The 16,318-nt window shown below is 41.9% G+C and overlaps 1 protein-coding gene across 2 annotated transcripts in view; it reads right to left on the reverse strand.

Annotated features, from left to right (window-relative positions):
* Nucleotides 1-16,318, reverse strand: part of ror1 (receptor tyrosine kinase-like orphan receptor 1) — a 213,759-nt gene that overhangs the window by 34,050 nt on the left and 163,391 nt on the right. For both annotated transcript variants that reach the window (XM_054752124.2, XM_015970992.3), the window contains 2 exons: nucleotides 7,884-8,171; nucleotides 7,665-7,698 (listed from right to left, as the gene is read on the reverse strand). In XM_054752124.2, coding sequence (XP_054608099.2) covers nucleotides 7,665-7,698; nucleotides 7,884-8,171 — 322 coding nt within the window. The remainder of the gene's footprint in view (nucleotides 1-7,664; nucleotides 7,699-7,883; nucleotides 8,172-16,318) is intronic.

Genomic DNA, 16,318 nt, shown 5'->3' on the forward strand with positions numbered 1-16,318 from the left:
TATCTGTGAATTCAATGCTGTTCGACGAGTCTCAAATAAAAATTTGGGCATCTTACTGTAAAAAATATACCATTAATGTAAAAAATAAACTCTAAATAAACTATGTCCACATCCAGAATCAAACCCGAGTCTTCTGCACGAGAGTCTGACGTCTTACAAGGTGAGCTAAAGCGCCAGTGATGTATTTTGTATCTGTAACATTTATATCCTTGATTACAGCTGAAACAACGTTCAAAGAATGGTTCGGAGCGAAAATGGCTATTTTGTTGCTAATTTGCAGGAAATATCTAGAAGAAAGTTCTACAGAAAGTAGCTAAAGGTCCTCAGAAATGTAGCTAGGTTTGTCACTAGGCATTAGGATCAGCAACAAAGTGGCACTGCCTCCCTCTCTGCTGCTAAAGCTACGGATAGCAAATGCTACGGGCGATGCCTGAGCGTGAACTCGCATGAAGCAGCCTGCTCGACCCGAGCATCTCTCTTTTTCTGTGAATTTACAGAAAAACAGGCAATCACAGTAAAAATGCCAGGGCTCATTCTACAGGACCAGGGCATTGCAGGAGAATGTATGAAGAAGAAATGTATTATTTCTATACATGTTTTGGCTGTCAAACTTCCATAATGCCCCTTTAAGAATCACCTACTTGTCTCACGGTAAACAAAAACAGGTCTTCTAGTTTATCTGCATGCCTTCGTAAATTGGTGGAAAGATTGTACAAAGGTCATTGGAACTGGTGAATCAGGAAGATAATATCAGCACAAACACTAAAACTCAGTTAAAGAGGTTTTCAAAGGGTTGGATGATCTGTGCTATTTGATTGGTTCACATCAGAAAATGTAATTTGTACTTTGTTAACCTTTTATGTTTCTCACTGGCATTATTGAAAACCACTGTTTTTTGACACAATATGATCAATAAAAATATTCTAAAATAAAACCCGTTTAAACATTTTCTATCCGAGTTTCCCGTATTTTTGTAGCAACTCGGCTAGTTTGCAAAAATCAAATAAGTTAATGTCAATTTCCCTAATTTAGGACTTGACTTCACTGGAATGTTTTGTCTTTAAAGTCCTTAAGTTTTCCCTTTTGAAATCTAGAATCAATCCCAGACCTGTGGGTCCTGCACGCTCGCATACCTCCCATGTCTGATTATTTGGCTTGAAATGGACAAAATCTGGTTTCACATCGGCATAATTTTTTTCTCAATTCACTTCACTTTGATTGCAATTTAATTGCAAGAGGTTGCTGGAATTATTTTTGTGCTTAAAGTCTTAAAACTTTGAGCGGGCAAAACTCAAGACCAAAAAATGGTAAAAAAGACCAGCATCCCTCACTTCGCCTCCTGAGGCCCTGTGTCCACACATACACATACACGGGCTTTTTAAAAAAATGTCTTTTAGAGACACTTGATATTAACTTTAGGTGTAAATATTCATGGACTGACCCATCTCAACTTGTAACGGGGAAGGCTGTTTAGCGTCAAAGGGCAAGCAGAGCATGTCCTGGCTATTAGAAGCTAACTGTTAGCATTAGCAACTGCACAACACGGTGGAACTCCTCCAGGCTTGTGTTGTTTGTGGAGATAAAATATCAACGTTGCAAAGCAAATGGAGTCCGTTGTAGAGCCATGTTGCTGTCAGCCAATCAGAGGTGAGATGTCTGAATATCAGGAAGTAATACTCCAAATCCTGCCGTCTTCTAAATCAAATCAAACGTTATTTATGAGGAGCTTTTATACAACAAATGCAAGTCAAATTGTGTACAACATTAAAAATAACCTGTTCCATGGTCCTACTTGACAGTACTACATGGATCCTGCCTACAACGCCAAATGTGGCAAGGTGGAGAAACGAGGGCCAGGGCGGGATTCGATCCCCAGACTCCAGGGTGAGAGTCATGCGCGTTTACCAGTCAGCCAAAGGGACATCCCCTTGGCCAGGTAGACAGGGCGCATGATCAATTGGGATACAATGACACTCACCCTGTCACATATTCTTATCACTAACCTGAACCAAAAGTTAATTCACACAATACCTCTAAAACAACGTTTGAGGGTGTTTTGTCATTGTGCGGACCAGCCAAATGTCCCCACAATGTGGAAATGTCCACACGCTGCAGGTTAAAGGTTCAAATGTGTCCACTTAAGTTTATAAAGACGAGTACAAACACACACACCAAAAATCTACAATGAAAGGACAACTGAGTGAGCACAGATGAAATAGACAACAAAGAAGAAGGAAACGTCTCCCCTCTCCTCCGACTGACTTCTACTTCCTGAAACAGGAGTGCCAGAGCTTTTTTCTATAGAGCCTGACTCACAAGGTATTCATTTGTACTAGACACCACTGCAAATGGGCTGTAAACGTTAGTAAACTTAGTCTTTAAATTGTAATTTGGATTTTAAAAAATACACAACGCAAGAATGCCACAAAGTTTCAATCTAAATGAACTTAACTCAAAGATTTGCCTATATTCCATGTTTTCTGCTCTTTAAGTTTGCCCTAAAGTCCTCCTCTGCCTGGTTCTGAGCTAAACCCTCAGAGCTCTCAGCCACCAGCCCTCAGGATATGTGTGAACACACAACGGTAATGCTCTGCTCACCACAGAGTGTAAACTTCAGCCTGATGTGGAGGGGATGGAAATCAGAGCTCAGACCGTAGGAAAGACAACACACAGGACCTGAAGTCTGTGTTGTGCTCTGGTTCAACAAGACGGGTGGAAAAAATTCCTTCCCCCAAACTTGTGAGAAATACTTGCAGGTAATACAAACCAGGGAAATGGAAGTCCTGATGTTTACTGGTTTGGGAGTGAGAATCTTTTAAATGGTTGTGCAATGCAAAAACACCTCTGCACTAGAGGTTTTAGCTCAAAAAGGAGCAGAAGTTGTGATGCATGAACAGCTGCAGGATGAGGTACGCACGGGGTCATCACCTGCCATCATTAGCTGACCTCATCTTAGTGACGGCCGCCACCTTCACTTCACAGCAAATGAGTCAGGCGTGACAGTTACGATGAGCGGCGGCGACAATCAGCACATTACTGCTGCTGTCACTACAGGCCTGTCTTTGTAGATCAGCTCTGTAATGACCTCAGAGCTCACTGCCATCATACATGGACTCCAACACCCTTTCTTCTGAAGTTGGCAGCAAAGAAAAACACGAGGAAATGAGAATTATTTCAATTAGTGATGAAAATGCAAGAAAGCTGTACTTTAATGAATCTGTCTTTGTGACATTGATGACAAGACCCAAAAAATGCCACACATTTTTAAATTAAATTACCTGATAAATCTATCACCTATCCAGCCCTCAATCCATCCATCCATCCATCAATCCACCCCTCAATCATCCATCCATCCATCCATCCATCCATCCACCCATCCATCCATCAATCCCCCCCTCAATCATCCATCCATCCATCCATCCATCCATCCACCCACCCATCCATCCATCCACCCCTCAATCATCCATCCATCCATCCATCCACCCACCCATCCATCCATCCACCCCTCAATCATCCATCCATCCATCCATCCACCCACCCACCCATCCATCCATCCATCCATCCATCCATCTACCCCTCAATCATCCATCCATCCATCCATCCATCCATCCACCCATCCATCCACCCCTCAATCATCCATCCATCCATCCACCCACCCACCCATCCATCCATCCATCCACCCCTCAATCATCCATCCATCCATCCACCCACCCACCCACCCATCCATCCATCCATCCATCCACTCTTCAATCATCCATCCATCCATCCATCCATCCATCCACCCATCCATCCATCCATCCACCCCTCAATCATCCATCCATCCATCCATCCACCCACCCACCCATCCATCCATCCATCCACCCCTCAATCATCCATCCATCCATCCATCCATCCATCCATCCATCCATCCATCCATCCATCCATCCATCCATCCATCCATCCATCCATCCATCAATCCACCCCTCAATCATCCATCCATCCATCCATCCATCCATCCATCCACCCACCCATCCATCCATCCATCCACCCCTCAATCATTCATCCATCCATCCACCCACCCATCCATCCATCCATCCATCCATCCATCCATCCATCCATCCATCCACCCACCCCTCAATCATTCATCCATCCATCCATCCATCCATCCATCCATCCATCCATCCATCCATCCATCCATCCATCCACCCTTCAATCATCCATCCACCCACCCATCCACCCACCCATCCATCCATCCATCCATCCATCCACCCACCCATCCATCCGTCCATTCATCCATCCATCCATCCATCCATCCATCCATCCATCCATCCATCCATCCATCCATCCATCCACCCATCAATCCACCCCACAATCATCCATCCATCCACCCACCCATCCATCCATCCATCCATCCATCCATCCACCCATCAATCCACCCCTCAATCATCCATCCATCCATCCATACATCCAGCTTTGCGTGTTCTAGATAAGTTGTTTCTTTAAAAGGAAAATCTGGATCAAGACCTCAGATAAGAAACCATCTCAACCTCTGTGATAATCAGAAAGTAATGTTCCTGATGCGAATTTTCCATTTTCATTCATCTTCAGTAAAACACCACAGAAAACCACAAGTCTGTAACACAAACTGTGGTGTTCGCACAGAAAAACTAAACAAACAAACAGAAAACAACAACATCTAAACAAAATCCAATGGCAGAAGCAGATACACAGAGGACGTGCACGTCTACATTTGCTTTCAGGATTTGGGAAGTGTGCAAAATCCTCTTCGTGCCAACGGGTGAGATTTGCCGAATGCTGCCTGGAACATGGCAGTGAGCCTTCCCATCATGTCATTGGGGGAAAATCATCCAGTCTAAGCCCTTTGACGCTTCATGAATTAGAGGAACAGGGAGAGTCGTGGAGTTTTATCCAATAAAACCGAGGAGATGTCAAAACAAAGCAAAAGAAACCCACTGGACTTAGATTACATTTTCATTCAGGCAGCGGTGAGGCCAGAAAAATGTGAAATATTTGACTTTGTTGAAACATTTTGGATTGCTTTGGTTTGATTTGCCACCCTGAACAGAGATCTGAGCCGTGGTCGGATTTGCTGTACATTCAAACAGCTGGCAGCTAATTGGGCAACCATTAAAAGTTATAAGCAGAAACCAGAGACACATGTGAGCCTTTTTGATTTACGGCACATTTCACAAAAGGAACAAATGTTTAGGTACAGTCCAGGATACCTAATTATAAAGATGCACTAACAGTCCTGATGGGAGCCCTATTATTACACTAAAATCTAGAGATGGACAATATATCGGCATCAATATCGGTATCGGCCAATGTTAGTCATTTTTTAACATATCGGTATCGGTTCGATAAATAAAACTGGGCCGATATTAACAACCAATATTTTTTCCATTTTGTCTCCATTTGTTTGCCTGTTTCAGAGGGTGAGGATGATGATGTGTAATTGTTTGGTCATGTAAACAGTGATTGTAATCATTTGAGAAGCGGAAATGTGTGTGGTGTGTGTACATAATGTAAATTCAGCTTTAACAATTTTCATTTTATACAAAATTGCAAATTTTAGAAGCATTAATGTCAGTAAATCGGTATCGGCAAATATCAGTTATCGGCCATAACAGTGATCTTAATATTGGATATTGGCCCAAAAATTTCACATTCAATCACATTTTAATTTTTCATCCTTTTTACTGATCTAAACTGACTAGTATCTGATATTTTAGGTGTTGAATGTCACAGACCATAATAAACAAAAAAGAAACACTTCACATTTTTATTCCTTCTGTTAGTTTTATGATGAAGTAACAACAGATTGTTGAGTTCTAATCAGAATCAGGTAAAATGACCAAACAGACTAGAGTTCGGGCCATCCCACTGACCTCCAGCAAATTACTCACTTGATATTAAATTTTTAAAGCTGTTTTTAGAGCCAAGTGAGGTCTGGCGAACAGATCTCTGCAGGACAGCCTGGTGAGCGCCGAGCCAGCTGGACTACACAGGTCATCTGGAGCGAGATGTCTAGCTCTTTCCCAGATTCTTATTAAAGCTTTTATTCCCAAATTAGTGGAAAACTTCTCTTATTTTATCGTAGTTTGATTCCAACAAGACTTTTCCCTCCTTCATTTTTTAACCCACATAAAGCATGATCTTCTTTTGTTTGCCTGACAGCAAACCTTCTAATTACTGAAAACTATTTGCTTGTTTTCAAAGAAATGCAGCTAATTCTAATATAATAATTGTATACAAAACATTTAAAAAGGTAAATATGCAATGAACTCTCCCCTTACACCACAGACCAGCCATCATTCTTTCAGGTCAAGAATGTTAAAAACAAAAAGAGAAAAACCAAGTGCTCATTCACCATTTTCTTTTGATTTTGGATATAATGACAGTAAATTCAGGACTATAGCAAATGCCATGCGGTGGAGTTGCTAATGCTAACAGTTAGCTTCTACTAGCTGAGATGTTCTCTGCTGTTTCCTGGACGCTAAACCCCGTTGGGAGTCATGATGGGTGAGTCCATGAATGTAAAGTCACAGTGTGACGGATCTGTCAGGCTTTTCTAATCCTAGAGTCTCACTATATATTTTCTATCAGAAGCTAATGCAGAGGATAGGTGTAGGAGACTATTTTCATGTTTAGCCTGCATGAAAAACTCAGAGGCTGATCATAATAAGAAATAATCATTTAAAATGTTTTTTTCAGTGAACCACACTTTTAAAAAACTGCTTCTACCTTTAAAAGTTCAGATAAATGTAATATTTAAATCTAGATGAAACAAAAACCAATTTGGGATTTTGGGATTTCAAGATTTGTGTTACTTTACAAGTGAGCCACAGAAGAACCTGTGCTTTTATTTAGAACATTAATATTATGCGTTTTATGTTTTGGGGGTTTAGTGCAGTCTAAAAACTACAAAAATGATTGAATGTAGAAACGAGATAGTTTATTTAATGAGGTTTTGAGTCCTTATTATATTTAAAATGAGACATGACTATTTTTCTTAAGTTATAATAGTTTTACGGTTGATACCAAACATGTCCATGAAGTTCTTTGGACTAAATCTCTCTCACATTAAGCGATTTTTGAAACGCTATTCTTGGCATTTTTAGTACCTTCCAGAATGAGCCATTTCAGTGCACTGTCACTTTAAGAAATCAAGGTGCAGCTGGCCACGCTCACCTAGCATCCACTCAAGCTGCTATCAGCTGAAAGAAGAAATGCTGCTCCACGAGTAGCAGCTCTCTCTGGCATGCTCTATTCTTCTTTCCCCATTTGTGATGTCATAAATGGGGACTTCTTGAAATGGCTTGTTTTAGGCACATAATTCCTAAAACCAAACACTGACAGAAAACAGATGGATAGAGTTTGGTTCATGTTTGCTGTGTTTATAGAGGCAGTAGAGACCCACATAGCAAAAAAAAAAAAGCATGTATATTATGTATTCATTAGTAAATTAACTACATTTTTGTTAATCAGTGACATTTTTTGCATCACCAAATAATGTGCTACAGAAAACAACATTGCAGTGCATTTTAGAAACCACACTCCATTGTAAATCCAAATATTTTATCTTTGTGTAGAAACTGATTTTTCCCCACAGCTTCATCTGTATGATCTGACTGACGGGAAGAGAAATGTGTTGAGGAACTTACGCGGGCCTTCCTGGCAGAAGTGTAGGGAGTGGATCTGGAAAAGAAGACAAGGAGATTTTCTTTACTACAGAATAAACTATACTGCTTCCAGGTTTTTTTCTCTGTTGCTGCAGCCAACTAAAAGAGAAATCAGCTGGGATGAAAGTCGCCATAAGGAACTAAATCTTTAGTAGGAAAAGATGAGCATCTGCATCCCAGAGAGGTTTGATTTATTCTCACCAAACTTGACAAACAGCACCCCGGTGGTGGAGACGGAGCCGTGGGTGTTGGTCGCCACGCACTGGAAGTAGCCGGTGTCAGTAGTGTCTAGGTTTCGAATTCGGAGACGTGATCCGTACGGCATGGATCTGTAGGAGACCCGCCTTGGCTCCTGCACAACGGGGGCATCGTTCTTCAGCCAGCGCACGGTGGGGGGTGGGTTCCCTGAGACACGGCAGAGAAGGTCAGCTGTATGACCCAGAGAGGTCGTTATGTTGTTCATGGGAGCTTCAAGATGGATGAAAGGCCCTGGGAGGGAGAAATTATAGGAAAAGAGAAAAATGGGAAAATAAATTAGAAAAGATGGAACATACACTCAATGTCAAAACATAAATAAAAAAAGCTGCTATTGTTCAACACCAGAGTCAGATTTAAGTCAAACTTGCTGCTTTGTAAAATGAAAGATCTGGTGAAACAACTCACTGATCAAAGCCAGAGGTTGTTCTCTGGTTGCCATTGTGGATTTTTGAAGCTTTTGCTTGAAGCGATGATGGAAACACCTCCCAGACTGCTGGGTTAGGGATCAACAAAAAGACAAGCCCCTCTTTGAGTGGCTTTTAGATAATCGTACAATTCAGCCCATGCCATTCGCTCATCTCGCTGTGGTTATTTTAAATATAAACACCAACACGGACTGCTGAGATTGCTTCATGTGAGATTTTATGCAGACTTTCATAAGAAAGTTTTGTTTAAAGCAGTGGAGCGCCCCACGGGGTGGCCAGGGGTGGCCATGGCCATCCCTAAAAAAATTGCTGTCCCCCTAAAGAACAGTGGTAATAAATAATATTAATGTTAAACTAAACCATAAATTCCTCTTATTTATTCAAGAGATAAATGGAAAACAAAATAAAATTTTATACAATTAGTAAAAAAAATAATAAAAAAGATATCTGAAATTAATTGTAATAAATTAAATGTTTCTACTGCTCTCCAGAGAAAAGATGTTTTGTTTTGTTTTGTGAAAACAGCAACAGGTTAATAAAAAAATGTCTAAAATATATTTGGAAATAATATTTCAAATAACTGAAATGTATTTTTCTGACATTTTTGTGTTTCTCAAATTTGGGTTAGGTGTTTTGAATACATATTGATTTTTTAATAAATAAGCAATGCAATGCATCATCACTGGCTAAACGCTCCCGGCATTACCACAAGAACCAACTGTGCTACCCCAAATTTTTCTTTGGACAGCGCAAGCCTGTGATTGGTCAGGATACTGCTGTCGTCTCCACCGCCACCATTGCGCCCTCAAAAACATAAAGAGAGCCGAGGATAACAATCTGCAGACACGGAGCAGCTTGAATAATACCTCACGAAAAAACTCCAAAAACATGAACGTTTAATTCCCCCGTGACTGGAGGAGTGAAAAGATGCGCAGTGACAAGCGTTTTATTTTTGGAAGGAAATGACAGGAAACGTGGGTTTAGAGGTGGCGAGCGCATGAAGAGGTGGAGGAGAATGAGAGACAAATTTTTCTGTGTTAAAAAGGCTCTTAAATACAAAAAACACAATATAAACACACTATCTTGGACTGGATACATGACAGGATACCACAGAACAGCGCTACGCCCTCTGTTGTCCTGGCAGGGAATTGCTTTGCAACACTCCAGGAGACGAGAAGTATGAGAGCAAAACGTCTCCGAGGGCAAAACATCTCCGTCCGTGCGTGCGTGTCTCTCCCTTTTGGAGCTGACGGAGAAGCATGAATATGGCTTGTTGATTGTGCTGGAAAACATTGGTACTAATGCCCCCCCCCCAGAAAAAAACACTCCGGAAAGTTCCCTCAACCCCAAAACCAATCCTAAGTATGCAGGAATGGTTCTGGTTACACAAACTGGCCAAAATAAATAAAGAAGGAAAAGCCTGTGTGTGTGTGTGTGTGTGTGTGTGTGGGGGGGGGGGGGTTTCAATCGGTCCGCAGATGAAAAGTTGTGAATCAAAAGGATGACGAGGAAAACAAGCTCCCAAAAAATGTGTGTCCAAATAATGAATGAAAACCTGGTGGACTAAAGAAGATGTTGCAGATGTGTTTATATAAAAATCCATAAAATACAAAAGTGGGCAAAAATCTGCTGACATCCTAAAAAGCTCTTCAGATACCAGCTTTTTTTATTTTTGCCTCTGAAAAATAAATCAGCTTTAATATAACTTTGATTTTATCTCTTCCAAACTAATGCATCAGCTTTTAATAACTAAAAATACTGTAAAACTTTAAAATAAATCAAATCCGCCAACAGATCAGTGAAAGCGAGCGTAACTGTCCCAGATTTACATTTGATTTGATAAAAGGCCTCGGCAGACTAAATAACCCAGAGTCCTACCAAAGTGCTGAACAGGCAGGATCGATTAAAACAAAAAAGTCAAAAGCAATAAGGATCTAAACAAAGCATAAATAGCAGGTAAAAACAATAAGAACAGTAGACAAAACACAACAGTAAAAACAGTAAAACGATAAAATGAGTCTCTGTCTGAGAGTCGTCATAAAAGTGCGTCTTCAAACGAGACTTAAAAACAGGCAAAGAGGATGCCTGCCTAACTGTAACAGGCAGCGAGTCCCAGAGCGTGGGGGCAGCATGGGGCCAACACACGTTCACCCCGTACATCCTCTCCTCACATTAGATTATGACGACACATCTAATCTGTTCTACTAGAAAATATGTTACCGTAAAGCTTATTTTCCATCACATTTACTGAGTGAGCGAGTTATTTCTGCACACTCCACGTCCTCTTTCTTGTTTTTGTTGCATTTCCGTGGCAACCTTACAGCGCCGCATACAGGCCTGCAGTTACAACATTGTTTTGGGGTTTTTTAGGACATTTTTGTATGAAGACACTTGCAGTGTTTGTGCATACAATACCAGAAAAAAACCTCACAATATTTATGTTTCCATCCTTTTAATGTTGGGAAGTCATGATTGCAGGGTTTATTTTGGGACATCCTTCAAAACTTCACGCTTGACATTTTGTTGTAGGCTGGCGTGACGCTCTGCGTTTACATGCAGCATACAAGCTGCTAAACAGTGGTTTCAAAAGCGCTAATTAAAAAAAAAAGCAAAACGGCACTGGACTGCTATTAGTACAACGGCTACCACACAGTTCGGAGAATTCACACAATTGTGCAAATGTTTTATTTTTATTTTATTGTCTGCGTTTAGGAGGATTCTTCAAATTTGCTGCAACATCACGGCGCTCACACTTAAAAACGACAACAACAAGTGCACTTCTGCCAGATAAACAGCAGAATTAAAGGTCCGCTGTTCTGGGTGATGGATTCATCTGGATGAGGTTGCAGGACGGTGAGTCTGCGCATGCTTACCCCTGCGTAAGAGAGTGTGTGATTCTCTGTGATCGGACCGCCAAGTTATCAACAAAAAGTCACGGAGGTCTGCTGAGAGTCTGTGCTTACATGTAAACGCAGTTTTCCGTTCTGGTCTCAGAAGACCAGACCCTTCCTACACGCCGAAGTTCAACCTAATTGTCTGTTTTAACAGGAAGTAATCCAACTGAAGAAAAAAAAAGGCAAAAGCAAACAAACTGATGGGTTAACGCTTCTGCCAGACACAGGAAAGTTAAACGTTGAGTCACCGTATTGCTGCACATGTGTGTTTCCATACTGCTTCACTATATAACTACCGACAATAAAGCAGCAGGAAGCAATGTGAGAGAGGTGAAGAAGAGAAACAGGAGGAACATGTCTTGCCAACGTCTGCTTAACAAAGCCACTCTGTACAAAATTGTCTCGTGGTGAGTGTTGTGGTATTTGGCACAAGGGGAACATTGAAACTCAAACCCTTGCAGAGGATTGTTCCTTTAATGTGGCGGGTGACTGAATGGTGCCCTGTCACCAGCCCACAGTTTCCTCACAGTACTTTTGTACAAACACTCACTCACATGGAAGCATATGAGCGTAAACATGCACACACCCAGACCACCGCAACACACCGACCTTTACATGCTTAAAGATGTCCGAGATCAAGGAACTTTTTAAAACTGGAAATTATTCTTTGGGCCTTCATATAACATATGAAACATTGTTGTGGCTCAAAGTGACACAAGAGCCCTAATAAAGGGTTAAAAACAATCCCATAATAAAGCCCTACGATGTACAGGCTGATTTTCCCCACCCACTTGTAAAGAAAGGGTCGTTTACATCTTACTTATGAACCATAGAATGTGAGGTTCCATAGAAACATGAAATATCAATCTGATGGATCTTTGAATATTTTAACCAGAAGATCGGAACTTTTTACTGCAGGGATTAAGCGACGCTTCGTATTAACTCCAAGGAAAGAGAGAGTCAGGTTTAAAATAGTTAAGAAATTTATTTCTACACAATTTAAACAAGACTAACTTAAACACTCTGTGTGCTGATGGAACTAAGGTGGAGTGAGACGTGATGAATGATGATGGTGTGTGTGGAATATTATTATCAGAGCCAGCGGATCCAGAGAGGCAGTAGTTCTGAGTGGGAGTGAATGTTTCACTCTAAATTTTAGTAGGAGATTTATAACACACAAGAAACGCAAGACCCTGAAGGGGTTGTGAGGTTCAGCTTTTATTCTGAAGGAACGTTGCGGTCAGGTGTAACTTGCAACAGATTTTATCCAGCTTGTCAAGGTTCTTTATGGCTGAAGAGGAAGTCCGGATGGCCGGTCCGAGACTTCTCTAGAACGCTTGAACTAAAGAAAAGGTGGCGTGGGATAGTTTTTATAATTGTCATATTTTGGTTCACTGGTGAATCAGAATTTGACATGCAAAAGAGGGTTTATGCAAACACCACAGAAAACCACGCCTAGCCCCAGAAACAAAGGTTCTGATTGGGTCACACAAAAGGCAATGTGTCGTGTGACTTTAGCATTACGTGTCATTAGTGTCTAGTGCAAATGTCCAGGATTATAATAACTTGTAAAATACTACTGATCACAGGATTATAATATCAAGTAATAACATTGTCATTTCACAGATTGATTGAACATTGGGCTCACATTATTATTGGTAATAACTAGGGATGAGCGAGTACACCACTATATGTATCTGTATCTGTTCAACCATCTAAATTATCTGTATCCGTATCTGTACTCGGAGTGGGCGTGGCCTAACCCAGAAATGGGTGTAGTTTAACCAATACTTCATTTTAAGTCTGATCAGAAGTTCCTATGTGTAAAGTTTATTTGAAAACTATTTACAGAGCAGCCTCAGAATTGAGATTAAATGTTTTTGATCACAATAGTAAAGGAACTATTACAGAACAAGTTTTTCAATAGAATCAGAACAGTATTATTTAAGTGCATGAATAAAGAGAGAGAAGAAAATATCTTTTCTATAGCGCCTCTCAAGATAAAAATCACAGGGCGTTTCACAAAAACAAAACATGTAAAATAGAAAAAATAATTTAGAAAATGATTAAAATATATTTAAAATGAGCAAAAAATAAGACAATTGTGATTAAAAAATGTAAAGAAAGAGAGAGTGAATAGGAAAGAGGGAGTGGATCCTGAGGAAGAGGAGAGAGAGAGGGGAAAAAAAACAGAACGGAGCGGAGATAGTGACTGACGCAGCACGAGCCGTTTTCAGCTGTCTTGTCAAATACACCACATACGTTACGAAAAAATAACTTTAAATAACTTTAAAAAGAGGCGAACTGAAGAAAACCTAGGGAGCACTGAAGAAACGTGAGCAAAAGTGAAGCAAGAGAGATCCGTTACTGTCTGTGTGTGTGTGCTTGGATGGACCGGATGCGGACTGAGCTCCCGGTGCAGAGTTTTGTGTGTAGGGAGGGGCGGGCGCTCTATGTGACTGGCCAATCGCAGAGCGTGAAGACAGTAAGTTACCCAATGAGGATTTTCCTTCAGCACGATTACAGATATTTACGAGTTTTACTCGTTTCATGCTCGTACTCGTCAAAAATGCTTTATCCGTACCGGATACGCATCTGAAACGAGTATCCGGCTCATCCCTAGTAATAACAAAGTTGCTGATTATGTATTTATCAAAACAGTTCTTCGTCTTGGTAACAAAGGTGAAGCAGTTCAGATGAGCAGAGTGCATGAAAGACCTTGGCCACTATCTAATGTAGATTAGGCTGTCAGAGACTTTATGTCTCTGCTCGAGCAGACGCAGCAGATCATGACATTTAGGTCAAAAACAGGACATTCATGACACTACACACTTATGCCCGGACCGTACGTTTTTCAGCCGTCCTAGACAAATCTCTCGTCATCACTCGTTAACAAGATCGTGACAAGAACAGTGACCGCGAGGGCACAAGCCGGGCCAGACCCATGGGCCAGAGCTCATGGGAGAACTATGTGGATCCAGGAGTGGCAGCACCTCCCTAGGCCAACAAAAGAGCCTGAGCGGGCCAGAATCAGACCCACGGGCCGGATCGAGAACCAGAGCGAATGGGAGTCTGCACGAGACCTCCATAGCTCCAGCGGGGCATGGCAAACCCCCTGTGTCTGACCACAGGGCCCCACCCGGGCCAGACCAACAAACAGAGCTCATGGGAGTCCTACGTGGCTCTATGGGGCATGGCAGCACCTCCCTAGATCGACAAAAGAGCCCGAGCAGGCCAGAATAAGACCCATGGCCCAGACCAAGAACCAGAGCTCATGGGAGTCCTGTGGTGTCATTTGCAAATCTGTGTCCATTAGGGGTTGTATCAACTAGTCTTCTCATGCATTGTTCCACAAATGTGGAATGACCTTCCAAGCACTACCAGAACAGGAGCTTCCTTTTCAATTTTCAAGAAACTCCTGAAGACCCTGCTCTTAAGAGAGCATCTTCTTATCTAGCACCCTGCCTGCACCCGTCCCCCCTCTCTATTGTCCACTCCTTGTTAGGCCCGAGCAGCGAAAGCGCTGCGAAGGCCTCTTGTTTTTGCTCTGATTATTATTATTTTTTGTTATTCCGTGCCCCCTTTGAACAGCTTTTTGGGGACCTTAACATACCCCAAAACTCACAATATTTTGCACACTTGTCAGGCCTGGTGAAAAATTTGATATTTTAAAGGTCCCGAAAAAATCGCAAAGAAAATGGCTGAACAGCGCCCCCTACAAAGTGAAAAAAACCCCTCTCCATAAAGCTTAGTTTATCGTACAGTTATGAAATTTGGTACACTTGTAGTACTCAACAGTCCGCACAGAAAAGTCTCTTGCAACCATGGTCAATATCAAACAGGAAGTCGGCCATTTTGGGTTGAAATGGCGATTTTTTGCCGTTTTTGCCGTTTTTAGGGTCCGTTTCTGATTGGATTGCTCGATCATTTTTCGCACGATCGTCTCAAAAATTGTGTAAAATTGCTCAGAAGGGATGGGCGAACAAAATGAGATAAGGATTCTGAGTTTTCGTATATGTTGAAGGGGCGGAGCCAGGCCTCGAAGTTTGACTACTCGCCAAAAATATTTAAATTGCTATAACTTCATAACTGAATGGAATAGAGTTACCAAACTTTCTGTGGTCATTCGTCATCCACCCACAAAGTAAATTGAATGGTCGGATGATGACATCACACAAGCCCCGCCCCCTCAGGACCAAAAAGATCAAGTTTTACTGTGAAAGGTCCCAAATTGCCCCATTTCACTTAATCACCACAAATTTGTAGCTGGTAACTCAAGACAAGTGGGGGTTGCTTGGCGTCACTTTATGGGAGTTTTCGGCAGAGGGCGGGGCTGTGGCGGCGCGGCGAATTCAGGCGTACCGCCTTGGCCTTACGTTTGCCTCCCATTTCGTCATTTCCAAAGATATCGTCACGAAACTTCTTGTGAGTGATCCTAGTCCGGCCCATCAAAAGATCTGATGTGAACATCCGGTGGGCGTGGCCTATTTTCTGAAATAGCGCCCCCTAGGACCATTAAAACTGTCAGCCCCAAGCCATGCTTTGACTGAGGATTACGAAATATGGTACACTAATGTGCTGTCTCAGGACCTACAAAAAAGTCTCTTGGAGCCAAGTGCAAAGTCGCACAGGAAGTCGGCCATTTTGGTCCAAGTACGCGATTTAGTGGTTTTCGCACACGTTGTTTGGAGAGTGATGCTCCGTCGCCCTTTTCACCATTCTCCTTCAAACTTCTGCTATGTACTCGTAAGACATAGGGAAAAAAATTCAACCGTCGGATTTTTCAAAAGTTGAAAGGTGTGGGCGTGGCTAAGCCTCAAACTTTGACCTGCCGCCACGCCACTCTTTTTTTCACAGCTCCCTACTGGACTCCTTTTACCCAATCACCAGGATTCTGTGGGAAACAGCAGTAGACAACTTGAGGTTACTTGGTCTCCAGTACTGGCAGGTTTTGAAAAAAGGCGGGGCTTTGGGAGCATGGCGAAAATCGCCATCACGCCATGGAAATACGTTTGCCTCTCATTTCTTCAGTTATCGTGATATCGCTCCGACACTTCTG

Source organism: Nothobranchius furzeri, chromosome 8, assembly GCF_043380555.1.
Source record: "Nothobranchius furzeri strain GRZ-AD chromosome 8, NfurGRZ-RIMD1, whole genome shotgun sequence".
Taxonomy (NCBI): domain Eukaryota; kingdom Metazoa; phylum Chordata; class Actinopteri; order Cyprinodontiformes; family Nothobranchiidae; genus Nothobranchius; species Nothobranchius furzeri.